This window comes from Geotrypetes seraphini, chromosome 13 (genome assembly GCF_902459505.1).
Source record: "Geotrypetes seraphini chromosome 13, aGeoSer1.1, whole genome shotgun sequence".
NCBI lineage: Eukaryota > Metazoa > Chordata > Amphibia > Gymnophiona > Dermophiidae > Geotrypetes > Geotrypetes seraphini.
In genome coordinates this window covers 79034120-79062091 of record NC_047096.1, presented here as the reverse complement: position 1 = coordinate 79062091, position 27972 = coordinate 79034120, and the positions used below count along the sequence as shown (strand labels likewise).

The 27972-nt window shown below is 41.0% G+C and overlaps 2 protein-coding genes across 4 annotated transcripts in view; one reads left to right on the top strand and one right to left on the bottom strand.

Annotated features, from left to right (window-relative positions):
- LRRC46 (leucine rich repeat containing 46) overlaps positions 1-13516 on the bottom strand; it is a 38670-nt gene extending 25154 nt beyond the window's left edge. For 2 of the 3 annotated variants that reach the window (XM_033918709.1, XM_033918711.1), the window contains exons 1-4: positions 13257-13516; positions 8135-8237; positions 1059-1167; positions 921-967 (exon numbers count right to left, since the gene is read on the bottom strand). In XM_033918709.1, the coding sequence (XP_033774600.1) occupies positions 921-967; positions 1059-1167; positions 8135-8235 (257 nt within the window). In that variant the 5' untranslated portion in view covers positions 8236-8237; positions 13257-13516. Of the gene's footprint in view, positions 1-920; positions 968-1058; positions 1168-2158; positions 2293-8134; positions 8238-13256 lie in introns of those variants that run through there. The other variant, XM_033918710.1, reaches the window with a different exon arrangement.
- A 134-nt stretch (positions 13517-13650) lies between these two features.
- MRPL10 (mitochondrial ribosomal protein L10) lies at positions 13651-27327 on the top strand. The gene is made up of 5 exons (XM_033918712.1): positions 13651-13763; positions 20186-20355; positions 24249-24413; positions 26323-26467; positions 26558-27327. Exons 1-5 carry the CDS (start codon positions 13724-13726, stop codon positions 26782-26784), a joined length of 747 nt encoding a protein of 248 aa, XP_033774603.1. The 5' UTR covers positions 13651-13723; the 3' UTR covers positions 26785-27327.
- The last annotated feature ends 645 nt before the right edge of the window (positions 27328-27972 follow it).

The following is a 27972-nucleotide window of genomic DNA, read 5'->3' as shown; positions in this document are numbered from 1 at the left end:
AACCTTTTCTGCAAATAATTTTAGCTAAAGGTAGAACAGTTTTAGAGAGTAAGACCTTTGAAAATCAGCATATTTAATCTTTCTATTCTTTAAGCTCCACCCTAGTTCATGTGCATATCTCTGTTTGTGTAACTGGGTGTGCATGTATTTACCTCTATGTCTGTGTTTTGTGTATTGGCTTTGGATGTATCTTTGACTGGGAGAATCAGTTTGAAAGGAACTACGGTATTCCTTAACTGCTGTGCTTCATTTGGGGATGGGGGACAATGTGGTATGTGGAAAACTAAACCATTTGGAAACAACAGTTATAAAACTCCTTAGCCAGAGTATTTGGAGTATGATGTCAATTTCACAGTATCAGATTCTATGCTGCAGAAATTGAAACTGCTTCGCACATAAAAATACACTGGGCCTTTTTTGTGGACAGCTTATGCCGCTGGAGTTCCCAGTACAATTTAGTCTATTTTTTAACTTGATAGTATCTTTTCACTGGTTTTACCCCCAAGCCAAATTTGGTCCCATTCGGTTAAATCTTTGGAGGATTATTTCACCCCCAGAGAGAGAGAGAAAAAAAAATTATCAACCCCTTATACATAATTTATTTCTAGTGGCTGGATAGTGGAGGGGCAAATACAGCTACCCAGATTATATGTAGAGAGGGAAAAGGGAATGGGACTTGATATACTGCCTTTCTATGGTTACAATCAAAGCATATTATATGCAGGTGCAGTGGAGATCAAGCCCAGTTCCCCAGGTTCTCAGGGCACTGCACTGTTCACTAGGCTACTCCTCCACTCATGGACAAGAAGATGGTGCTGCTGTCTCAAGGAAAGACTGGATGGGACAATGGCAGAAAACAGCATGTGGTCTCACATGCCCTTTCAGGATGAAGGCAAAAGTTAATACTAAACACAAATTACCATAAGTTAGAAAGGATATCCAGGTGCTCAATCTTCTCAATTTCATTCTGAAACAAATTTGGAAGAAGCAGGTGAGAGCAGCAGGTTATCAGGAGACTTCTCTGAGACAGAACAGATGTAAGAACTGCTGGATGGCACCTGCTGTAGGTAGAGGCTGTGGATCGCTCTTACAACTTCTAGGTTCCCAATACTTGTAATCTTCTCTCTGTCCAGTCGAACAGTGTGCAGCGAGCTCAGGGCCTGCAAGCTTCACAAAGAATACATGAATGTATTACATGGTTTTTCCATCTTTTAAGGGAATTAACTACTGTATAAAGGTTTACTAGAACTGACACTTTCTAATAAAGCTGTAGAGACTTGAAATGATCTTCCTTCTTTAATTAGACTACAACCTTCTTAAGAGAAATTTTGTAAACTCATCAAGACAAAATTATTCCAGAAATGTTTAAGTTGATTCTTATGGAATTTGATCTTAGTTTTGAATCTTTATGATGGTATTATTATAATGTATTCAAATTTATCTTCTTATTGTTAACCTTCTGGACCCTAGTTGAGATAATATGGTATATACTGTAAAATCTAGATTAGATTAAATTGGTCCTCCAGGTAATTTGCACACAGACTAGCATTCTGATTGGCTGGTTTTGTTCCACTACAATATAATTTCTAATAACAAGAGACCCTCATCCTATCTCAAGATACGGAAAACAAAATTTTGCTGTACCCTTGTTGAGGGTTTAGGAGATATAACTTCTCAACTCTGCCCTGTCGCCATCTTCTCTCCACTGCACCTCGCCCTCTCTGTCAGCTTCCTATTTCTGCTGGGCGGGCAATGGAGAGAACACGTCCAGCAACGTTTATAAGAAATGTAAAGTAGATGTGCAGTGGAGGGAAGGGAGGAAGGAGTAGATGTTGGGGAAGGTTTGCGGCAGAGAGAGCTGACCAACAGGTATGCTGGCCAGCAGCAAGATGCCGCTCCCAGGAAAGTGCCGCCCATATATATACATCGTCAGCCTATTACCACTGGAAATTTCTGGGGAGGCCATGACCCCAGTGTCCTCCCCCCATTCTAATGCCTATGTATCAAATAAATTTGAACTTAAATTTGAACTGGTGCACTATAACAACAGTATGTGTCACAGGTCCCATTGCGTAAGGTGTAACCTGCAATACATACCATTGTGTTATTGAGTGTCAACATATTTAGCATGCAAGGATAGGTCAGATTAGGTTCTTACCTTGATAATATTCTTTCCAGTAGAAAAGCACATGAGTCCTGAACCTGTAGGTAGCACATCTTCATCAGCGAGGAATGCAGAAGGCATCATCTACATTTTCATCTCTGCCTCCCTGCATCACCGGGCACTGCCCTCTCCTTTGTTTGTACCAAAGCAGAGATAACCCCTGAGAGAGGAAAGATAATAAGGAGGGGTAAGGGGAACTCCCCAATCATTTACTTTTGAGCAGCTCTGCAAGAAAACACAACTCATTGACAAATGCAACATAGCATCAAGGCAGAGCGAAAACAACCACCTACCTGAGTATAATCAGCAGTAACACTTGTTCAGCTTTGACTTTGTCAAGAGCAAACCTATATAGGCACTCCTGTCTCTCTGAAGCTGTAGCTTCATATTGCTTCATCTTGCTTGAGTGCCATAAGACAAGACTCTGCAGAAACATACCTATCTGAGGTCAAAAGCAGGGTACACTGAAAACTGATAGGGTGGGGCTTCAGGACCCATGTGCTTTTCTACTGGAGAGATGATTATCGAAGTAAGAACCTAATTTTCTGTTCTAGTGCAAAAAGCACATGAGTCCTAAACCTGTGGGACGTATCAAAGCAGACCCTTGAGCCTAGGGTGAATAGAAGAGCCTGCTGCTAGCACTATGGACACAAAATTGAAGTCCTTTTGTGCTGTCACAGCCACTCTGTAAAACTTAGTAAATGTATGTAGATTGGACCACATAGATCAGGGGTGTCCAATGTCGGTCCTCGAGGGCCACAATCCAGTCGGGTTTTCAGGATTTCCCCAATGAATATGCATTGAAAGCAGTGCATGCAAATAGATCTCATGCATATTCATTGGGGAAATCCTGAAAACCCGACTGGATTGCGGCCCTCGAGGACCGACATTGGACACCCCTGACATAGATGCTCTACAAATCTCAGTGGGCAAAACCATTCTGGACTCTGTCCATGAAGAAGCCACACTTATGGTGGAATGTGCTTTTAAGGAAATTGGTAGATGTTTACTGCATCCTATATAAGCAGAAGAAATGGCTACAGGTACCCATATCCATCTGAAAATCAAGGCCGACCTTCATCTGCGTCCAGCACCTACTAGGATGAAGAGTTGATCTGACAACTGGAAATCATTGGTCAATTCCAGATATCTAAGGAGATCCCTTCTGACATCTAGCCATGCTAGTATTTTGTCCTGCTTCTTTATGCCAGTGGCCTAGAATGTCGGCAGTCGGACTTCCTGAGGGAACCATACGCAGAGATACTCCCACCTTCATAATTCTAAGGAATGATTCCCTGAACCATGGCCTGGAGCTCCAAATCTCTAATAGCTGAAATGATGGCTACTATACGCCCAGTAATATACTTAAAGGTCTCAATCATGTCCCCTCTCTCTCTTCGCTCCTCCAGTGAGTACATTCGCAGTTTTTTTAACCTTTCTTCATACGTGAGATCCTTGAGCCCCAAGACCATCTTGGTAGCCATTCGCTGAACCGACTCAATTCTCAACACATCTTTTCGGTAGTGTGGTCTCCAGAATTGAACACAATATTCGAGATGAGGTCTCACCATGGATCTGTACAGTGGCATTATGACTTCAGGTTTTCTGCTGACAAAACCCCTACGGATACAGCCCATCATTTGTCTTGCCTTGGACGAAGCCTTCTCCACTTGATTGGCAGCCTTCATGTCGTCGCTAATGATCACTCCTAAATCCCGTTCCACCGTGGTCCTGGACAAGGTTTCACCATTTAGTGTGTAAGTTCTGTGTGGATTTTTTTTGCCTAGGTGCATTACTTTACATTTTTTAGCATTAAAGCCCAGCTGCCAAGTTGATGACCACTGTTCAAGCTTTTTTAGGTCCTGCGTCATAAAGTCAGGCACACTGCTTTTATTAACTATGTTGCATAGTTTGGCATCGTCGGCAAACAGTGATACTTTTCCTCTAAGTCCTAGGGTCAAATCTCCTATGAATAAATTGAATAGAATCGGCCCTAAGACGGAGCCCTGAGGTACTCCACTCATCACTGCTGATGTTTTGGAGGGGGTACCGTTTACCATCACCCTTTGAAGCCTACCATCTAGCCAATCCCTTACCCATGTAGTGAATGTATCTCCTAATCCCATCGATTTTAGTTTGTTCAACAGCCTGCGGTGTGGGACGCTATCAAAAGCTTTGCTGAAGTCCAAATATATCACGTCAAGGGACTCACCGGCATCCAGATGATTGGTCACCCAATCAAAGAAGTCAATCAGATTAGATTGGCAGGACCTTCCCCTGGTAAATCCGTGTTGATGAGGATCACGTAAATTTTCTTCGTCTAGAATTTTGTCAAGTTCCTGTTTGATCAGTGTTTCCATGAGTTTGCACACTATGGATGTGAGACTCACCGGTCTATAATTTCCTGTCTCTGTTCTGCAGCCCTTTTTGTGGAGTGGAATTACGTTAGCTGTTTTCCAGTCTAGGGGTACTTTTCCCGTGCGCATGGAAAGATTGAAGAGTACGGATAGTGGTTCAGCCAGAACTTCACTCAGCTCTCTGAGTACCCAGTCTTTCTCTAATTGGACCTCAGCTTTCCGGAGACTCTTTTCTTGTAAAGATGTCAGATAAACCCTCCTGTGTGCAAACCGGCATGAGTCTCAGCTGGACTTGGGAACTGTTTATACTTCACATAGGCATCATACATGAGAGCCACAAAGTCAGAGTCAAAAATCTGAGCTGAGTCTCTAGAGAACCTCTTTAGGACTCCTTATAGTAATGGTGTCATTGTAGTAGTGGTGTCTGCGCATCTTCGCTTTGCTAGTGGTGTAGGATTGCAAGTAGGAGGGATTTATGTCCCATTTCTCGAGCTTTCTGTACCTCTGAGCCTCTGGAGGGTCCTAAGCCCACAGCCCCTACTCCTCTCCCATGCCATGGCACATGATGCACGGGTGCTCCTCAGGCACCCATCCAGCTCAAAATTGGCATAATAAAGTGGTTAAATCATCTGTGGGGTCCATCCTGACTGTTTTCAGACCCAAACAAGGTGTTTTGAGTCATGGAGAGGCTTTTAAAATAAAATTGGGAAATCCAAGTTACCAACCACAACAGTGATTTTGGCACCAAAATGGTGAGAAAAAAAAATCCAAAAAACAAGATTTTACTGGAGGGGAACCTTCCAGGAAGCACCAGAAACTCTTAAAAACTCCCAAATCAATTCCACTCCAATGTCTCCCATAGACAGTAATGGGCTATACGTACAGTGTTGCCAAATGTTGCGCTTGCATCAGCTCTCACTAGCTAGATAAAGGAAAAGCTTTTCTGCCTTAGATAAGCAAGCAAGATATCCAGTGGTTTGCCTCTTCAGGCTGCTTTACCTTTTATACAGGCTGAACCAGCCTGAAACCCTCTATCCCACCAGTTTCCACATGATTCTTCAGAGGGGGGGGGGGGGGGTGAGAGACACAGCTGGCACCCACAAGGTATCCCAACCAGCGAGGAGCCCAAATGCAGCCTGCACTTACGTGTTTCAATTAAAACCAGGTAAGCAGATTCCCAGGGACTGAATCTCGAGCAGATCTAATTGTTAGAGCAGGCTGGCCAGAAAGGTGCCCTGTTGCAGGGTAGCCTACACAGCTATAGAAAAAAAAAACCAGAAACAGGCACTGAGGATGTCAAAACCAACATATGGTTGCAAAACTTTTATTGAAGATTAAAACATCTAAAAAATCAAACAAAGTTCTGACTAGGATCCAAATTTCGGCGACAGAAGTCACCTTCCTCAAGGGACAAATAAACTAAAAGAATACATAAAAAGATATACATATTAGTGAATACATATATATAAATGTAAATGTTGTAAATAATTATTGCTTTTATACATTTTGAAAGAATGTGCAAGATGGACTAAAATAAATAAAAGTATAGAACTGAACTACCAATGTGATTTGTAATTCGCTACCAAGTACCAAAATACTGGATAACAAACAAATGTTTTGGAATAAAATAACAATTAAAAATTAATCAATTGAGGATTTATGCAAATAAAAAATGATAAATAGATTTTAAAACGGAGCGCAACTGTTATATTGGAGAAATAATTAATTAAAAATTTTGGACAATATGCATAAATGGGAACACCACAATGAAGTGTAAATTTGTAATAAGAACAGAAAATAGAATTTATGAATAGAACATATCATTGAGGTATAATTAATTTGAAAACCTAATGCAATATCATAAAAAAATGATGAAAAACATATTATATAACAATATCATGTAAACACGCATGATAAAAGAGCTTAATTATATTAATACACACAAGACTTTTCGTATACAGATGAAATGTATCATCCACGATATTCTTAGAATTTGCTACGATATACTACATTATTTTCCTTTCATTTTTCAGATGATAGTGCAACCTTCCATGAGCTGGTATCGGCATTGACCATTTTCTAGCACTTCCCCTGAAGAAGCCTGTTAGTGTGAAACGGTTCTGGCCTCCGTTGGGTTTGAAAGATAAGTGCTTGTTTGATTTGCTTTTTAGCACACTATATCCAGCTTTGTCCAATCAACAGAAAGACACCAGTTTGGGGTTTGGAGTACTATCACCGGTCAAAACCTCCTTTTTGAATAATGATTATTTTTATAGAAAAATTTTTTGTCTAATTTATATTGATTTAGAATTTTTGGTTTACATATTTTTCAATAAATAACATTTCAAAATTCATTTTCTCTCAAATTCGATGAAGAAACAGAGAGCTGGCAACCAGGCAAAATTAATCCATTGATAAAGCTGGATATAGTATACTAAAAAGCAAATCAAACAAGCACTTATCTTTCAAACCCAACGAAGGTCAGAACCGTTTCACGCTAACAGACTTCTTCAGGGGAAGTGCTAGAAAATGGTCAATGCTGATACCAGCTCATTGAAGGTTGCACAATCATCTGAAAAATGAAAGGAAAATGATGTAGTACATTGTAGCAAATTCTACAGATATCGTGGATGATACATTTCACCATTTCAATATTAAAAAATGAAGAGACAGCGGACACAACTTCCTTGCTGACACAGTCACCCTGGACTTGCTCTCTTGATATTTACAAGATGGCGTCTGTATTTAAACAAGACACCGACATAAAGGCAGACCAATCAAGTAGCGATTGAATGCAAACATCATCAAAACCACCATTTTAATGGAGGCTTAAAATCACTATCTGATGTGTGAGGGAACTGAAAAAAACCAATATATATGAGATCAACATAGGTTGTCCAACTGACAGAATCACATATTATATTGGACTGCAACTTTTATTTCTTTTAGTCCATCTTGCACATTCTTTCCAAATGAATAAAAGCAATAATTATTTACAACATTTACATATATGTATTCACTAATATGTATATCTTTTTATTAATTCTTTTAGTTTATGTGTCCTCTGAGGAAGGCGACTTCTGTCGCCAAAACTTGGATCCTAGTCGGGACTTGTTTGTTTGATTTTTTAGATGTTTTAATCTTCAATAAAAGTTTTGCAACCGTACATTGGTTTTGATATCTCCAGTGCCTCTTTCTATTTTTTGTTTCATTGTATTTCGAGGCTTGGACTCTTCTTTCCTTTTCCTGCCCAGCTATAGACCTCAGAACACTGGGTCTGCAGCTTTTCCCAGCAAAGTTATCCCAGGACTACTGAGAACCTCTATAGTACCCAAAGTCTTGAAAATAATACTGGATAAAACCCGAAAATAAATTTGAACAGAGCATATGAAAAAGACACCTTCTCAACTCGCTTGCAGAAAGAAAAAAAATGGGACAGAGGGCAGTGCCCGATGATGCAGGGAGTTGAAAATGTAGATTACGGTATGCCTTCTGCATTCTTCGCAGGTGAAGATGCACTACCCACGGATTCAGGACTTGTATTTTTTGAAATGGAACACATAATTTAGCAGAGAGCTAAGATAAATAATTTCCTTTTGCAGTAACAACTCACAGGCTTTCACAATTCTGACTCTTTAAATTGATGTCCAAGTTGCGTTTGGCAATGAGGGAGGATGTGATGTTTCCAGTGCTTCCTTGGGGCTTCTTCTGCATATCTAAAAACACAAACAAAAAGGGCAGATATATCCCCACTGGAGATTCCCCAGAGGTCAATGGTTGTCTTCATCATAGTGTTTTTTCTTGAGGGCACCTATAGTACTAGCAAACTTCCCAACTTCTGCAGGCAATACAGTCTCTAAATTTTTATTCTAAGTTAGGGAGATTTCAGGAAATCTCACCTTGAAGATAGAGGTAGCTCTAGAATCTTGCTGTGCAATGTCTCTCCTGCTGCTGCTGTGAGGTTAGAGTGTCTATCATAGGAGCCAACTTTTCAAAATTATGGCTTATGATTTGTTTCTTGATATACTACTATTTTCCAACACATGTATCAATGCGGTGTACACACGCTAACAATAATAGAAATATTTAGAAAGAAACTTCATAATTGACAGAAAAGAAAAACTCACTCAAACACACAAACACTCAAGAATAAAAACATGAGGGCTTAAGAATACAAACTTTCAAGCCTCCCAAGGCAAAAACCATACTGAATTAGAGGGGGGGTGGTAGGAATCAGATGTTTATCCAGTAGAAAGATTACCGTAAATGCCTTTTCAAAGAGAAATGTCATTTAGCGTTACCATATGGCTATAGTTAAAGGAGGATGGATTGAGATAGCCAGATTTTACTTCCATTACTTTCAATGGAAATAAAACCTAGATGTCTCTATCTGTTCTCCTTACTTCCATTAAAAACCAAACGTCTCAATCCATCTTCCTTTTTCTGGAACCATACGGTAACTCACTTAATCCTCCATAGCCCCAGGTACGTTAGATAGATTGTGAGCCCACCGGGACAGATAGGGCAAATGCTTGAGTACCTGATTGTAAAAACCGCTTAGATAATCTTGATAGGCGGTATATAAAAACCTAATAAACTTGAAAACTTGAAACTCTATTAAGTCTTAAATCTGGGAAAGTTGGCTTCCAAACATATGATAGCATTACATTACATTAAATTAGGGACTTCTATTCCGCCTATACCTTGCAGTTCAAGGTGGATTACAAAAGAGCTAACTGGACATTTCCAGTGAAGTTACAACAGTTTTGGGTTTGTTTGTTTTTTGGTTACAAGGGAGGAGAGGTACCTGGATTAATTCTGGAAGAACTTGCAAATTGGATATTAAATTGACTGTGTGATATAACAAATAGATTACAGTTAGAGTACAAATAAGATTACATAACATTTCGGGGATCTGAATACTTGGTTGGTGTTTTGGGGAGGAAGAGATTATTTAAGTGGAGGTTTTGGGGGAGAATTTATCTAGGAGGAGGGGGAAAGGTTGGGTTAAGATATCTGGATAAATTTTTTGAAAAGTAGGGTTTTCATTTTTTTTTTGAAAAGTTTTGAAGTCGCCCATTGCCGTCAACAGGTTGGAGATGGAGTGGTTAAGTTTTGCTGCTTGCGTCGCCAGAAGGTTATCAAACATCTTTTTGCGCTGAGTGCCCTTGAGTGGAGGAAAGGCAAAAGGGTTCGGAGTTCTTCTTTGTCTTGAGGTGAGGATCTGGTTTAGGAAGGTCATTCCATGTTTTTGGGGCATTGAACCCCCCCCCCCCAAAAAAAAAAAACAAAAAAACAAAATGCAGAACTTATGGTTAATTCATAGTGGCCTTTGCAAGGTCCTGGGAATACTAGTCGTTTTGTGTCAAGAGAGCATAGTAATCGTGAGGGAGTATAGGAGATAACTAATGTTGAAAGATACAGAAGCTGACCAGTATAGAGTGTCTTGTGTGTTAAACATAAAATTTTAAAGAGGGGACGATATTGGAGAGCTAACCAGTGAAGATGTAAGAATAATGAAGTTAGAGGAAGATTCTGATCGGAAAAATCTGACAGGCCACTATCATGACCATCATTGTAACGATTTCAAAAATATGAGTAATTCTCATTCAGAGAATAGTTACGCTGGAATGCATTGCCAGAGGTTGTGGTAAGAGCGGATAGCATAGCTGGTTTTAAGAAAGGTTTGGACAATTTCCTGGAGGAAAAGTCCATAGTCTGTTATTGAGAAAGACTTGGGGGAAGCCACTACTTGCCCTGTTTCGGTAGCATGGAATATTGCTACTCCTTGTGTTTTGGCCAGGTACTAGTGGCCTGGATTGGCCACCATAAGAATGGGCTACTGGGCTTGATGGACCATTGGTCTGACCTAGTAAGGCTAGTCTTATGTTATGTTCATATGAGTTCACAGAGTTTCGTGAAGGGTCGCTAAATTTACATGTGATGAGTTACTGGTGATACTGATTGGAACATGCACACATTTAAGCCTCTTTTTGTAGTGTATTTTGTGCATGTGCTGGGAAAAGCAACACCGTCATCATCATCTTTGGGTCTCATCGCAAATCTTCTCATCAGGACAACATGTAAAGTGTGAGGATAAGAATTACCATCCATAATGCTGTCTGCTATTGTAGCACAAAATGTGTGCGGCTCACAAATGCCTATAATTCACAGGCTTTTGAATTTTCTAAATTTTTTTAATGTCAAATTTTATCATGATCAACAAAGAGAGGCACTGGAGATGTCACATCCAGTGCCGCTCTTTGTTGATTTTGCTTTGCCTTGAGGCCTGTAGGGGTGTTTTCTTCTTTACACCTGAAAGTTAGGCCTCTATGACGTCACTAAGCCTAAACTATATTTCCAGCATGAACCATTGTCTGCAAGAAGAGAAAGAAGAAAATCATCTTTGCTGTTTATGCCTGCCTGATGCATTCTGGGTATGTACCAGAACTGTATTCTAGTCAAGGACTTCCAATTATGCCTATATGCTCAGCCTGTGTGAATCTTGGGGGAGGCATTGCTCCTGTGCTGTTCTTATCTAATGAAGGCGCTTCTATTTCACAGCCTGTACCAGACTTTACACAGAAAGGCTATTGATCTGTTTCTGGATTGGTCCTGAGAGGTTATCTGATGAAACCTGAGAAGAAGGTGCCTAATTATGCTATTCTATGCTGAGGTGTGAGGAAGATTGCATCTTAACATTGGATTCTCTGCACATCTCCCATAATAATTAAGACCTGAAAAATACCTCTTGTGATTAGCTCTCTTCCAGGGAGTGAAAGAACAGGACTTTTATCCAGACCTGGTGTTCATATCACATAAGGGAACTGTTGCTGACAACCTAATTTACAGCTGTTCCAGTGACTGATGGACTTTTATTCCTAATCAAGAGAATTCATATCCTCTGCGCTGAGAAGAAGACGACTTCCATCTCCCTGAATTTGCCAAGGTCTAATCTAATGGTGAGAAAGAGGAAATTATCTATATTTTCAGCTAGGGTTAGATAAGAGAATTCTATTGTTTATGGGACAAAAAAAGTGAAGTTCCTGGGGTAATAAGCTATTTTTAGATTGCTGCTAATCAGGAATTATTATTATAAGGAATTATCTAGTGTGTAAGAATTAGTTACTCATTTATCTAGCAAGTGCTGTGTGTTAATTATGTACTGTGTTTCACTTATGTATTCGGATATTTTGTGAGTAATAATTAGTTATTATTTGCTGCTGGCTTATGAATTATATTTTTCTATTTCTATAATAAAATATTTCATATAGCCTTGGTCTCTGTTTCATATAAGTGGGCAGAGATTGCTGAATCTAGAAAGGTGTTTATGGTTTCCCTAGCAACTAAGATATGCACGTAACTTTGTTATACCCATAAATCTACCTACCGTACAGGCCTGGTACCTTATTTCCCTTTCCCTAAATTTTATCATGAGCCACAACCAGAAACACATGAGACACACTTATAATATACATGCTCAAGAAACTTGTTTTTGTTCTCTACCCACCCCCCATCCCCCCAAAAAACCCAAAACAAAAACGACTAATTCATGTGAATCTTGTAAAAAAAAAAAATTGGGGGGCCACAACCAGAGATTTGATTTTCACAGTACCGGCACCTCTGGAGCAGTCGGTGATTTTTGGTCAGCAAAAGCCGGCACTGCGCTTGAGAAATCACACAGGGATGTTAGAGTATCACCCGGAGTGCTCTTCTGAATATTGATGAGTCCATTTTACTACCATTTTAATATTAATGACCTCATTATACTACCTTTGCAAGGCAGAGTTGGAGACTGCTAGAAAGCTCAGAAAAGAATGTGGTGAGACATTTTGATAATCAGCTGCTAAAATGCATGTATGCTAAATCAGCTGGAACAGGTGTAGTGACCGTCGTTAAGGGTACGGTAAGTTTTGAGAATCTTCCTTTCAGTATGTCAGAGCCACAAGCATGACAAAGTAGAAGCAGGGCAGTATTTTGTACAGTCTGTAGATGCTTAAGGGCTCCTTTTAAGAAGGCGCATTAGGGCCTTAACGCGCAGAATAGTGTGCGCTAAAATGCCATGTGTGCTAGCCACTACCTCCTCCTCTTGAACAGATGGTAGTTTTTGGCTAGCACGCGCTAATCCAGTGCATGCGCTAAAAATGCTAGCGCACCTTCGTATAAGGAGCCCTAAGTTGTGTAGTAGAGATTCCAGCATAGATGCAATTATTAGGCATGCTAAACCCAACAAAAATGACCTCTCCTTGGACACAGTCAAGAAGTTTATTTAATATTGGATGCTATGGTGGCTTTGACACCCGTGCTGCGAAACAGGGTGGCTCTGTATTGTGATGGTAGGGTATCTTAGCAGTTTTTGCTGATAGGTAGTGGAGGTATCACTCTTGTTCTGAGCCTGAGTACCTTTAGAGTAGGTTATGTAGTGGTAGTATCTGCTTCAAACTATTATAGAAGCTGAAGTCTTGTCCAATTCCTTATATATTCTGTCAATATTTTGTTAACCGAGATGAGCTCTGTTGGAGGGATGAATCGGTATATAAGCCTTGCTGTGAGACAGGGTGTCTCTGACACAGGAACCAGATTTGTGGGTGCTTCAGCACCTGCAATGTTGAGCAAACCTCCTTGATTGTGCCTAGGAAGGAGTAATTTCTAATCATTTTGACCTGTTGGCTCCTATGGTCTTTGGCACCCTAATGTGAGATTAAGGTGCCTAGGTTAGGGTGTCTCTATCTTACCTCCTGTCTTGATAGCTGAAGGTGATCAGACTCACAAGATTAGCGATAATAGTTGTTTCTAAAGTTCCTTTTAGCAGAGCTGAAGACAGAATAAGTCTTTCTGGCTAATCTTCAGTGAGACATGATTGCTGCTATATGATTGGATGTCGCACGGACGATTACAGAGAGCGTCCTTGTTGCTAGGAGACGGGCAGATCCAAATCGGCCCGGGGGGGGGGGGGGATGCTTCATTGGAAAGCGCCAGAGTTATATTGACTCCTGTACGTACTGTTCTAACGCTTGCAGACCGTGAGCCTTCTCGATACCGACCCGTCCTGTTTCTTAGGACATACGGATGCATAGCGGGGCCGCCTTTGTAATCGTTGCCCCCCAGCACATACGAACTACCTCTTTAAAGAGGCGCGAGGTTCCGTCCCTGACGTCTTTATCTCACCGGCGCGTGCCTTTCGCGCTACGCAGTCTCCAAAATGGCGGCGTGCATGGGGCAGTGGGTTGCTGGAAGGCTGGGTGAGTGCTCCATAAAATTTGTTGTTAAAAAGGATGACGGCTTACGTGCGTTTTCTCCTACGCGTGTGTGTATTTATATTCTATATAACAAAATGGTAAAAATGATTGGGTAAAGCTGTGGAGCTGCCTTCGAAAAAAACAGCGGGGGGTATCCATTACTACCACGTGATGTCAGTGTTTTACAAAAGAGCCCAGTAAACATCTATTGGACAGATTTAGAATAGTTCAGTATGGTCAATAGTCAGCCTGCGGTGATCAGAGTGTTGTTGTTTTTTTATGCGTGACCGTCATTGGCTAAATTAGACCTTGACATCAGCGGATTTGTGTTGGCCACTGTCATTCTGATCTCCTTGTGACCCTCCCCTCCTTAACAGCAGACCCCTTTCCTAGCACTCTTGCCCTGAGAATAGACCCCTCTTCTGCTTGTAGATGCTTCAGGTGTGAGTGGAGGTGGTCCGAACTGGAACTGCCCTTTAAAAGGCTGAGGTCTGACTTCAGTCAGGGTGGGTGGGGCAAAAGCCCAAAGCATGCAGGTCACTGGTGGGATAAGGAGGGATCAGAGTTGGCTTCCTCCTTACCCTGCTGGAGCTTCAGGTGTGAGAGGAGGTGGTCTGGAATGCAATGGCCCTTTAAAGGGCTGATGTCAGATTCAAGGTGGGCGGGGCAAAAGCCCGAAGCATACAGGTCACCAGTGGGGTAAGGAGGTATCAGAGTCGGCATCCTCCTTACCCTGCTGGAGCTTCAGGTGTGAGACATATATAGAAAGATGACCCTTAGCAATAGGAACATGAGATTACAGTGAGAGATCAACAGGAGCAAGTGGAGTTCTTGTACAATCCCACCCTATTCCTGAATAAGTGGGTTGTGAACCTATTCTCGACAGACAAGCTTATAGGGAGACATAAATATTCCAAGTCTTTAGCTCCTTCCCTCTTATCTCAGCACCGCATCCCAGAGATCAGTTTTTTCCCAAGCGGTTTTGAAAATCGTACGGGGGCCATCTTGGATTTTTTTCCTAATTTGAATTTAAGATTATTTTTTAACCTTTCAAGCATCTTTCTTTGAAAGATTACTCGGATGGAGTCCCAGTGCAAGATTCTTCAGATTCATGCTCTATTTGCAGTGGATGGCTATCTGGTGAGCGGCTGTGTTCCACGTGCGCTGCGGCACGAAAGGGGTTGAATTTTCATCGGTCCAGGTTCCCTCGACCTCGGATGGCGGTCCTACAACCCAGCATGCCTGGGGGCACTTGAAAAAGTCAAAAGCGGCCCCCGAGGACAGCATGTCTGTGGCCCTGCAAAGCTTAGTCGTGATTCAAAGTCTAAAGCTCACAAGTCTTCTAAAGGTTCTAAGAAGGATCCGCAGGGGCAGGCTCCTGTCCTGGAGGATGGCTTTTTGCCTGACTTTATTAATATGCTATATCAGGCTTATTTAGCTAAGAAAATGGTGTCTTCTGTGCCTCTTCCAGCCCTTGCATTGGTACTGGGGGGTCCCTTCCCCACAGGATGCTCAAGACCGTCAGCTGGACTTTGTCCTTAACCACCTTTTTGATTCTGCAGCAGCAGGCCTTTGGGTGGCTGCCGCCTCTTCTTTTGTGGTTAGAGCTTGCCATTCTAAGCTTCACCATGATCCTGACACTGTAGTGCTCCAGGATCTCCCCTTCCTTGTCACCAACAGCAAATGACTGTGGGATTACATCCATCAGCCATCAGGTGGCGATAGAGAGCACTGAGTTGTCCTCAGATATATTGGATGCACAGCCTCCTGGCCAACCAGTATACTCTATCTCCAGCAGGCTGCATGAATGTGTTCCTCACAGCTCCTGGCTTCTGCTTGTGGATTCGGTCCCAGGCCTGGATGTTTGGAAAGAGGGGTGTTTTGGCTGAATGGTGCCAGCTTTGGAGGTAACCTGGCCCAGCGTCCCTACCTCACCCTCATCAGGGTAACACCTGGGCCCCCCCCCCAGTTCCCTTTCCCTATAGGACGGCTGAATGGATGTGTTACTCTCAGCTTCTGGATTCTTCGGTGGATTTAGAGCCAGGGCCTGGCTATTTGGGAGGGGTGTTCTGGCTGAAAGGTGCCAGCTGTAGAGGTACATCTGGGCTTTCCCAGCATCCCTACCTCACCCTCTTCAGGGTGATACTTTTCCCACGTAAGTAAGAAGCACTGCAGAGTTTGTACTATGTGGGTAGTAGCTTCACTAGCTACGCCTATCACAGGAAAAGTCATGGCCCGGGGTTCTCCTCATGTCTTGACCATCGCATGGGTAAGTACCTTGCTTAACAATCACGAGTGGCTGCCTTTGGGTACCTTCGGGGACTGTGGGGTTACAGGCTTGATATCGAGAACCTTGTGAGGGGAAGAGGGTCTAGTATGCGGTGGTGCCTTTGCTGAATGTGATGGTTTTGCCATAAGATAGGTCCATGTCCAATAGCGTGTTCTCTAAATGTCCACAATGGTAGCCTGGGTGTGGAGCCACTTAGGGGTGGCTGACGGGGTGTCGGGCTTGAGGGAGTTGGATTTTTTTTCTTTTTCCTCCCTACGTTAGGAGTGCTTTGGTACATCCTATTAAAGCCAAAAGTTAGATTAAAGTAGTTCTGAAGGGAGAGAGGGGGGACTGTGCTCAGTGGTATGAGGGTGCTGGATGGGTAGCTGTTCTTGAGAGCGGGGGGGGGGGGGGTTACCATTGGGTAGTTGGTAAGGCAGTCAGGTAGTGTTGAGGGGTGAAAGGATAACAGAGGTGTTGGATCTTGGGGGTTGGGAGGGAGGGAGACTGGTCCTTATTGTGGTGGGGAGTTGAAGGGGGATTAGACCTAGCTAGTAGGGGATGGAAGGGAGGGGGGTATTAATTTCAGGCCACTACCTAGTAGTTATGCGGGTGCTGGCTGATATTCAGTACCGCCATTCACATCCTTTCAAGCTGGGCAACTGGAAAGGGAAATATCTTTTCTATTACCTCTTCTACCCTACAGAGTTTTTAGACATATTGAAAACCTGTTTGGCAAATTTTTGGCTACTTAGGGTGGAGCCGTACTGGGCCTGTACTTTTAAATAAAGTTATTGATTTGTAATGATTTATGATTTGTATATTCTTGGTTATGTCCAACTTCTTTGAACTGTTTTTGGTTATAGTGGACTATAAATGAAACATTATGTTAAGCTAACCAGGCAAAGATAGGCCTGCTGTTTATGTAAATCTATGCCTGGTTAGTTATGCATAACTTCGTTAGAAAAACATACAGGGACTCATGTGTGAATACTAGTCAGTAAATTGAATGAAATAATAAATGGGAGACTGACTATGTTGATACTATGTACCAGTGGGAAGAGAGCAAATGACTCCTAAAAACGCTCAGAGAAGTGAAACTCTGAAGGGACAAGAGTTTACCGTCCAGTCATTGCACTTCTACACAAGATTATATTCTACATGCAGAGGCTATGAAAGTCAGGTTTAAGGACAAGGGGTACCCAGTTTCTGTTATCAACAAAGCATACAAGAGGGGGTTGTATGTCAACCGGACGTTGCTATTGGAAACACGTCAAAAAAGTGATGAGCAACCTTTAGTGTGTGTCTTACCTTACTCTCATCTGGCGTTTCATATCAAACGCACTATCAAACGTCATTGGCATGTCATGCAGTACCACCCAGAGTTTCAGGAGCATCCGCGTTTTGCATTTTCCAGAGAGCAGAATCTGAAACAACGTTTGGTGCATTCTCAGTTTGTACACCCTTCTCAAGAGACAAGCACCAGCACAGGGGGGCACACCGTATGTGGGCATTGTAAAACGTGCCAGTACAGTGTGTCTTTACAATACATGAACCTTTCCACCAATAGGAGACTTACTTCTGCTGTTTCAGACTGTAATACCAAACAAGTTGTATATATAATACAATGCCCCTGTGGGCTCAAATATGTGGGTTGTACAATCCGAAGCATCAAAACCAGGATAGTTGAGCACATTAGTAGGATCAATTCGGCCACGCTTGAAGCGCCTCTGGTGCAGCATTGGATTCAACATCAACATGAGATTGCGGATCTAAAATTTTCTGTGTTAGACACAGTGAATAATACTAGAGGGGGTGACATACCTAAACTTCTGTGGCGTAAGGAACAAAGGTGGATTTTTGAGTTGAACACCCTTCACCCTAATGGACTGAATAACGAGATTGAGTGGGTAGCTTTTCTGTGACAATATTTTTTCAGCACTTATTAACTCATTCACTTTTGCAACATATGTATCGATTTTTCAGCAACAGTAAAGGTTTTTTCAACAGACTTTCTCAATAGCCTTTATTTGTATTGACAGTGATTCACATGCACTTACATTCATAACCTTGTTGACGTGATGACGTCATCACGCTCCGTCGGAGGTCACCCCTCCTCCCCACTGTAGTATAAAATTGGTGGATTGAGCAGCGATCTCCGTCGTTTGGAGGTTTTGAAGTTGAAAAACGGTATGTGTATAGTGCTTTCTTTCTTCTCCTATTTTTGCCTAGAGGCAGTAAAAGTTCCCCACACCGTATTATATTTGAAATTTTAGCGGTGTGTGTGGTATTTATGATACATTTTTTGTAATTTTAGATCATCTCTTGGAATAATGTGGTTACAACAGAGGTGTCACAGTGTGTAGCATCGGGTCTCCTGAAGCAGAATATTCGAAACGGGGCCGCGTTGAGACCCCTAAGAGCCTGTACAACCACAAACTTTAAAAAGCTTGCACAGATAAGTGTACAGTTTCCAATGAGCAAGAGTCTTTTTGTATAATTTTTTGAACAATTTTTTGTCAATTTACAAATTATTTAAACTGTTCACAATTTTACCAGTGGCTAGAAAGTGAAGTTCTGTAAAGTAAAATGCAATGACTGGACGGTAAACTCTTGTCCCAAGGGAAGGTATCCACCTTCCCTTCAGAGTTTCACTTCTCTGAGCGTTTTTAGGAGTCATTTGCTCTCTTCCCACTGGTACATAGTATCAACATAGTCAGTCTCCCATTTATTATTGGTTAGTTATGCAGGCACCTGCATAACTCCTGCCTAATTTATGGATGGCCATTTAGTGCCGCTGAATTGCAGCGACCAGCTCATTGAGCACGATTTAAGCAGTTTCTGTCTGCTTATATCACTGAATATCTGACCCAATAATTTTGCAAATAATTTTTTTTTCTTACATATTATTTTTCACTGCTGAGCACATTTCAGCATTGGCAAAAATGGGCAGACCAGAAGCTGTTCATTGCTTTGTGTTTCACTACAGGACGTGTGATTGCTCTTTGTCTTACAAAAATTGGACTCTGATTCTTTGCACATGTCTTTCTAAATCTTGACATTCCAAACACAGGCTGGAAATAGGTAAAAGCTGGATTCCCTGGATCTAATACATTTCACCTTAAAGATCTGAGAAGCTGGATTTTAATCATCTTAGTAGAGCTAGATAGAGTTTCTGGACCTGCAGCTTCTGGGAGATCTGCAGGATCTGTATTTTACCCATCTTAGTAGAACCAATTCTGATGCATTTCATATTAAAGAAGCTGCCTTAAAATGGGTAAAAGGCAGATCTTCTGGATCCCCCAGCAGTTATAGGTTTGGTATCTCCTTTACATTGGGTTTTACTAAACCGTGGAAGAGCTTCTCATGGACCCATGGTAAGAAGCTCTTCCGCAGTTTAGTAAAAGGAGCCCTTAATACGGAATACATCAGATCCAGAGGATCTGGCTCTACTAAAATGGATAGAAGCCAGATCTTCTGGAAGCTGGAGGTCCAACAGCTCTGCCTGGCTCTACTAAGATGGTCAAAAGCTTGTTTTTCTGGATTTTTTTAAGATGGAATGTATTGGTTCCGTTTTTACTTATTTCCATAACCAGATGATTGGATTCTCCATATGTTGTGTTTTTTTTTTTCTTTGAATTCTATTTCAGCTGTACCGAGTTGATGGTTAATAGTAAGCTGGAAGTTGATCTTTACTTCCTGGCAACTTAAGGATGTACCTAAGAGGTTTACAGGCATGGGTTTCACTATGCATTCATGAGAGTGGAAAGGGTCACAAATTAGACCCAGTTGGTTTCCAGCAGAAAAGTAATTCTTCTGCATCCTACAAGTTACTTTGTCCATCTAGTTTCTTCTGAAACATCACTACAAGACAACTTAAGCTTACAATTCTGATTTCTGGAGTATTAGAAAATCTAAGGTTGATTTTGTTTCGATGTTATAAGAACATAAATAAAGCCTTACTGGGTCAGACCAAAGGTCCATCAAGCCCAGTAGCCCGTTCTCACGGTGGCCAATCCAGGAAACTAGTATCTGTTACCCTAAAATGTATGGAGAAGAAGTGAATTTCTAGTCAATGGTCTCACTCTCCTTGTTTAGTTTTGTGAAACTGGCAGGGATTCAGATGATGGTCTTTTCTTTTGTTGCTTTACCTTAGGCTGGCTTCCTACTTTGCAGAGTGTTCGGCATGGTTCTAAAGCTGTCACTCGTCATCGCAAGGCCATGCACTTTGATCGCCAGAAACTAATGGCTCTCACACAGTACATTGCACCAAAACCTGCTGTCCCAGAAAGGTGTGTTGTTCCCAGAATGCGTTTCAAAAAAGAGGTATGTATGGCCCAGGGGGTCAATATATGCTCTGCTTTTTCTTTAGTATTTATTTAAGACCATTGGAAAGTCTATAATTTTATTTATGTGCAGATGACATTCAGATTTTTTTGTATTCTTAGGAAGAAAACAGTGCTATTGGCAGGTGGTGTAAGATCTGGCTGGGAGCATTTACAGATGAAGGATTTTTGGATTGAATGGGGAATATCTGGGATGGAAGGCTTTGTTATGGAGGACATATGGTGGTGACAAAAATAGTATTACATAAGGTGGATAGCATATGTTCCCCAATTAAACAAAGATTCTGTCATACCTTAAGAAATGAGATGCAGGTATTGCAGTACTAGAAGAGACACATTTTTCAGACCTTAAACATAGGAAACTGAAGAGGGGCCTGTGTAGGGGAAGAGCAGCATAAAATGGCAGGCAGAATGGCAGGGGGTTATTCGTGAGGAAGAGCTAAACCTAGGCATCCATATGTATTTATTTGGTTTTATATCCCATCCTCCCAGGAAAGCTCAGAACAAGTTGCAAGGTTACATACATAATAAAGTGTTTTTATACAAATCTGGTAATGCTTGGGAGACAAAAAAATCATAATATACCTCAATTAATCTGTGATTATATGGTTTGATAGAGTTTTGCCTATTTATATAAAGTCCCATTGGTTGCCTATTCAGGCTGGATTCATTTTAAAATAAGCACTCTTGTGTTTAAAATTGTAAGAACACAAGAGTTGCCATATTGAGACAGACCAAAGTTCCATCAAGCCTAGTATCTTGTTTCCAAGAGTGGCCAACGCAGGGCCCAAGTACCTGGCAAGGAGAAAAATAGATTTTATGCTGCTTATTCTAGGAATAAGTGGTGGATTTCCCCAAGCCATATTAATAATGGCTTATGGACTCCTCTTATAGGAAATTATCTAAACATTTCTTAAACCCTGCTAAGCTAACCACTTTCACTACATTCTCTGGCGACAAATACCAGAGTTTAATTACCTGTTTGAATGAAGAAATATTTTCTCTAGTATGTTTTAAATCTTATTGCATGCCCCCTAGTCCTAATATTTTTAGAAAGAAATGGGAGCATATTACCCCCTTTTATCAAAAGCTTCACAGGCTGCCTTTGAAATCCAGAGTTCTATTTAAGTTCTCATGCATTTGCTATAAAACAGTATTTGGCATGCTACCAGGTTATCTTATTCCTCATTTTACTTTGAATTATACTAACAAGAGCTCTCTAAGAATACACTTGTTTGCATATCCCTCAATAAAATCTTGTTATTACAAAAGGTTCCTTGAGAGAATCTTTTCTTTTCAGGTGGCCAAATTGAACTCATGGCTTGCCAAAACTTTGTTAGAAGCCTCCTCTTATCTTGATTTCAGAAAACAAATAAAAACTCATTTATTCAATAGGCATGGTTCCTAATGTATCTTAATATTTAACTTACTATCTTTTATTTATTTATTCAATTTTCTATACCGTTCTCCCAGGAGAGCTCAGAATGGTTTACATGAGTTTATTCAGGTACTCAAGCATTTTTCCCTGTCTCACAATCTATCTAATGTACCTGGGGCAATGGGGGGATTAAGTGACTTGCCCAGGGTCACAAGGAGCAGCGTGGGTTTGAACCCACAACCCCAGGGTGCTGAGGCTGTAGCTTTAACCACTGCGCCACACACTCCCCTTTTATTATTTTAAAATTGTTTGTATTTCCTCCTATATCGTATGTATCTAACTTGCTGAATTTTAAATGATTTGTATTGTATGTATCATGTTTGAATTGTTGTGAACCCCTAAAACTTCCGGGTATGGCGGTATATAAAAATAAATTATTGTTATTATTAAATGAGCGATTCATATCTACTCTTTCCACTCCACTCAGTAATTTATAGACCTCTATTATATCTCCCCTGAGCTGTCTCTTCTTTTATTATTTTTGTCACCCTTCTCTGTACCTTTGCTAATTCTGCTATATCTTTTTTTGAGATGCGGTGACCAGAACTGCACACAGTATTTGAGGTGCAGCCACACCATAGAGCGATTAACATTTTCATCTTCGTTTTCCATTCCTTTCCTGATAATTCCTAACATTCTATTTGCTTTCTTAACTGCTGACACACATTGAGCAGAAGGCTTCATCGTATCCTCAACAATGACACCTAGATCCTTTTCCTGGGCAGTGACTCCTAATGTGGATCCCTGCATCATGTAGTTATAGTTTGAGTTCCCCTTTCCCACATGCATTACTTTGCACTTGTTAACATTAAATGTCATCTGCCTTTTTGATGCCCAGTCTTATAAGGTTCTCTTGCAATTTAACAACTTTATGTCATCAGCAAATTTAATTATCTCACTAGTTATTCCTATCTGTAGATCATTGATAAATATGTTAAAAAGCAGTGGTCCCAGCACAGACCCCTGGGGATCCCTACTATTTAATACTCTAAACACCTAGGGCAGGGGTAGGCAATTCTGGTCCTAGAGAGCCGGAGCCAGGTCAAGTTTTCAGGATATCCACAATAAATATGCATGAGATAGATTTGCATCTCAAGGAGGCAGTGCATGCAAATCCATCTCATACATATTCATTGTGGATATCCTGAAAACCTGACCTGGCTCTGGCTCTCGAGGACCGGAATTGCCTACCTCTGACCTAGGGGATATGTTCCCTAATTAAAAGGGATTAACTTTCAATATAGTATTATGCTATCATAATGTATTCAGCTCACAAGGAAAGGAGGAAAGAGCCTCAGAGTCCCAGCCTGCCACTGCTCATTAGCTTTCAAGCAGGCTGTATTCATGAGCTACATCATTGGCTCAAAAACCTCTTCCTCCCTATGTTTCTCTGTTAATTTTATAACTCCCTATCAATTTTATAATTTCATAATCAAATTAATTTTATAATTTTTAATTTACTAATAAATTATTTTATAATTTTTAAATAAGTTTTTATATTAAAAAAACTTCCTCGGAGCTAAACACTACATTCCAGCCTTACTTTCTTAAGCTGGAGGGGGCCTAACAGAGGTACTCGGGAGTGACCATAAAATCACTTCTCGCTAGTGTGTTAGAACTGCGATCAGATGAGTGCTAGCATGAAATATGCACAAAAGCCTTAAGCTACAACACTTATCTCTATCCCTTGCAGTTCAAGGTATCATCAGTATTCCACAGTCTTGTTCAAAAACAGCAAGTCTGTTAAGCCCATCAGCAAAAAGCCGACGATGGCATGCCAGCATTTCACTATGCTGCGTCAGGGCAATAAGGCTGCGTATCGGCACTTAACTCTTTTGAGCACAGAGTTAAGTGCCGATACGCAACCTTATTGCCCTGACGCAGCATAGTGAAATGTTGAGTAGAATAGGCCCCAGTACTGATTCCCGAGACACTCTTCTATTTACGTTTCTATCCTCTGAGTAGACTCCATTTACCACCATCCTCTGCCATCTGTCAGTCAACCAGTTACCAAAACAATTTACCACTGAGTTTATTTATGAGCCTCCTATGAGGGACCATGTCAGAGGTCTTACTGAAACCCAAATAGACTACATCCAGTGCATATCCACTATCCAATTCTCTTGTCATCCAGTCAAAGAAATTGGCACAATTTTCCTTTGGTGAAACCATGTTGCCTTGGATCTTGTTACCTGTTGGAGTCCAGGAATCTCACTATCTTTTCCTTGAACAGTGTCTCCATTACACTGAAATAAGTCTTATCAGCCTATAATTTTCCACTTCTTCCCTATTTCTATTTGTTATCTGATTTCTTTGCTTATCTGATTTCTTTGCTATTGCTATCCTGTTAGCTATCTGTCGGTACTTTAGTATTGAAGTGTGTCACTAATTTAAAACTCCATTAATGTTACTGATCCTGTGCTATTACTTCACAGGAGACTGGACTGGACATACTGATAAAGAAACAATTGGAAAAGGTGTTAAGTGAGAATAAAATGATTGCAGTGTTTCAGAAAAATCCACTGACTGCTGAGGAGCTGCTGTTACTGCGTCACCAACTCTTGAAGCACAGCATCCACCTCAAGTTCTTCTCTAACCGGGTGAGAGCTGAGCCAGTCTCTTTCATTTGAAAGAAAGCTCTGGAATGGAGAGGGCATAGGATGAAGTTAAGAGGTGATAGGCTCCAGAGTAATCTAAGGAAATACTTTTTTACAGAAAGGGTGGTAGATGTGTGGAACAGTCTCCTGGAAGAGGTGGTGGAGAGGAGAGACTGATTTTAAGAAAGCCCGGGATAGGCACGTGGGATCTCTTAGAGAGAGGAAGAGAGAATGGTTTGTTGGGGGAGGGGGGTTCTTTTTCTTCTTAGCTATTTCTGGGTAAGAATCCAAAGCTCTGCCTGGTACTGTGCTTAGGTTCCAACTATTGAAGTCTCCATCAAAGCTCACTCCAGTCCATCTACACCCTCCCTGCCATTGAAGCCCTCCCCAGGCCATCCTCCACCAAACGGCTATATGCAAACACAGACCATGCAAGTCTGCCCAGTACTGGCCTTAGTTCTTCAATATTTACTATTTTCTGATTCTAGATCCTCTGTGTTCATTCCATGCTTTTTTGAACGCTGCCACCGTTTTTATCTCCACCACCTCTCTCGGGAGCGTATTCCAGGCATCCACCACCCTCTCAGTAAAGAAGAATTTCCTTACATTACTCTTGAGTCTACCAGTGGTTGGGCAGACTGGATGGGCCATTTGGCCTTTATCTGCCATCATGTTTCTATGTTGTACTTCTCATTCTCCAAGTCCAACTCTGTGGCCATTGAGTAGCAGAAATCTGCTACTTTATCTTAATGCTTCAGATGTTTTTTAAACTTGTTTTAGGTTTCTTATTCAAATATTAATTTGTACCACTTGGCGGCCTGATGCCCCTGCCAATCTGTCTGGAAATCATAGGCCCGGCAAGCTATACTGATTTTTTAAAATTTCTCCAATCAGGGAACCCTTTCTGAATGGCCTGTTTCAACTACAACCATTTAAATCCTTGAGACTTTAATATGCCAAATGATTGTTGCAATTGTAATAAATTTACCATTAGCCTATTAGAAATTACAAGCTTTTGATGATATTGACAGGAGTTGCCATCCAACCAATAACATATAATTGGAAGGATTGTAAAAGACTGAATTATTGTTTCTGGTGGAATTTAGTTTGTCACGTGTATAAAATGGAAAGAGCATTGGCAGTTCAAAAAAGTTACTATAATAAATTTAAGGATGTGGGGAGACCATTATTAAAGTATTATAATGAATAATTTACACTTTTCCCAATTTTAATACTCATGTGGATTTGGGGTGGGGAGGGGGATTCTTGGTTTTCCACTAATAATATATTTATGAATGACATAAGATATTATTTTCATGTGGTATATTTTAGTTGTATATGAATTTGGGAGGGGGGTGGGGGTTAAATCTTTTTGTTGTATGATATTGTAGATTTTCAAGTGATGTTGTACTATAATTGTTTGATATTTACTGTACACTTGATGTTATAAAATGAATAAAGTTATTTAAAAAAAAAAAAAAAGAAATTGCATCTTCCAAAGTACGTATGCCTGCCTGCAGCCAATGTTTCCAGAGGATCTTAGACTCGCCAATTTGAATATTAAGAGTTCAACCATAGGGACTGACACGTGGATTGTTGTATTGGAGTAGGTGTTAAATTATTAATGAACTTTATTGTGTTCCAGGTGGAAAATAAACTCTTTGAAAATTGACCCCATTGCATTTTATATCAATGTGCTTCACCTAGTGCTTGCTGGGAAAAGTAATTTATAAGTGTGTAACCACAGATCATTTCTGCCTTTTAGAAGAATCCCCCTTCCCCCCGTACTTGATTTGGATGTTCACAAATCTCCTCCCCCCAGCAGTGTGTGTGCATAGCCCTTGTACTACACAGTAGCATTTCTCATGACTGTGACTGATAGCTGTGACTGATCTATACCTTCCTTTTTCAGATTTTGAGAGAGAGTCTTTCTGACTCCAAATACCAGAACCTGCTTCCTCTATTCATTGGCCACACCCTACTCGTGGTCAGTCAGGAAGTGAAGGTGAAGGAGATGCTGAAGGTGATGAGACGCACACCACACATCCATCTGCTGGGTGAGAACGCAAAACTCCAAGCCAGTGCAACCTGCTCTTCAATTGCTTTTCTTCTCTTTCTTTAAAGTTTTATTTTCTTTTGTTTTTCAGGGGCTTGCATTGAAAACACCATCTTAAGTAAACAAGGGGTCGTCAGTTGTTCTAAAGTGCCTTCCATGGCAGTTATTCATGGGGAGCTGGTGAGTAGTCTCACTCTGATGCTTTCTGAGACCTGCTCACTGGTGATGAAGAGCCCTCTATATCTGACAGCTTTACTGGAGCAGTATGTGAAAGAGCAAAGTGCCAAAGCTGTGGAGAGACCTGCTGAGACCAGTTAGCCAACAAATTCTCTGACTCCTACTGAAAGAAAGAAAACTGGGCAGGCCGTCCAGTTATTAAACATCATGCAAAAGATTCATTGGATTAATAAACAAACAAGTGCTTTGACCTTGTCTTCAGCTCCCCACCACACTCCAGGCTTTTCATAATATCAGATAAAAATAATTTCAGCTGTAGATTTGTGCTCGGAGCTTATGTATGGTTATATTGGAATCTGCCTGGGATGTGAAATTGATGGACCACATTCCTAAATGAAAAATGACTCCATAATGGACTAGAAAACATTAAAACTTGATTTTCTCTCTTGGATTTGTGCTTCTATGGGGGGTACCAGTGATTCCAGTCCACACTGCAAGGGTCTGCACTCGTTCCCAGCTGTGTAGGATATGACCACTTGAATGTTGCTCCTTATCCTGGAGTATTTTGGGCAGCATCCTCATTTGTACTCTGCCACAGATACTAGGATTAGAAATGATTTTTTTTTCCTCTTGAGGATAATTATATAAAGGATGTTTTGTGTATAAACCCTATTATAAAGATTATGCCATGGAGTCCCTGATCTACTGCCCTGTAAGTGCAGATTTTGGAAATTCAGTCAAAATATTAAATGAGTGTTGCCAGTCCAGCTCATCCTGGGTGACCCTGAACAAGCTAAAATTATATGTGACCAAAGCAGAGATGTGTTGGGGTGATTAGATTAGGCTTCCTCATGACCTTTGAAGTAAAGGTAAACATCGAGTTTAGGTGTTATTCTTGACTCCTGACTTTCAATAGTGCGTTATGTTTCTGCAAGTACTTAACTTGGAATGGTACTTCAGCTAAACCCATTATTGTCTGATCACCATTGTTAGTGCACATGAAAAAGTACACTGGTAACAAGATGATCTGCATTTTTACCTGAGTTGAGGGTAGGCATGATCAAGGGTATAGTTTGAGTGGAGCACCGACAGAGTCACAAAGTATGCAGATAGCTGACTAAAAGGTATTTTACAACCTATGCACCTTTTTACACCAGCATGTGTAAATATACATTCCTGCGTTTTAGGGAAAGAGATTGGGACTTATATACCACTTTTTTGTAGTTTTACCACCACATTCAAAGCGGTTTACATGCAGGTACTTCAAGCAATTTCCCTGTCCGGGTGGGCTCACAAGCTGTCTAATGTACCTGGGGCAGTGGAGGATTA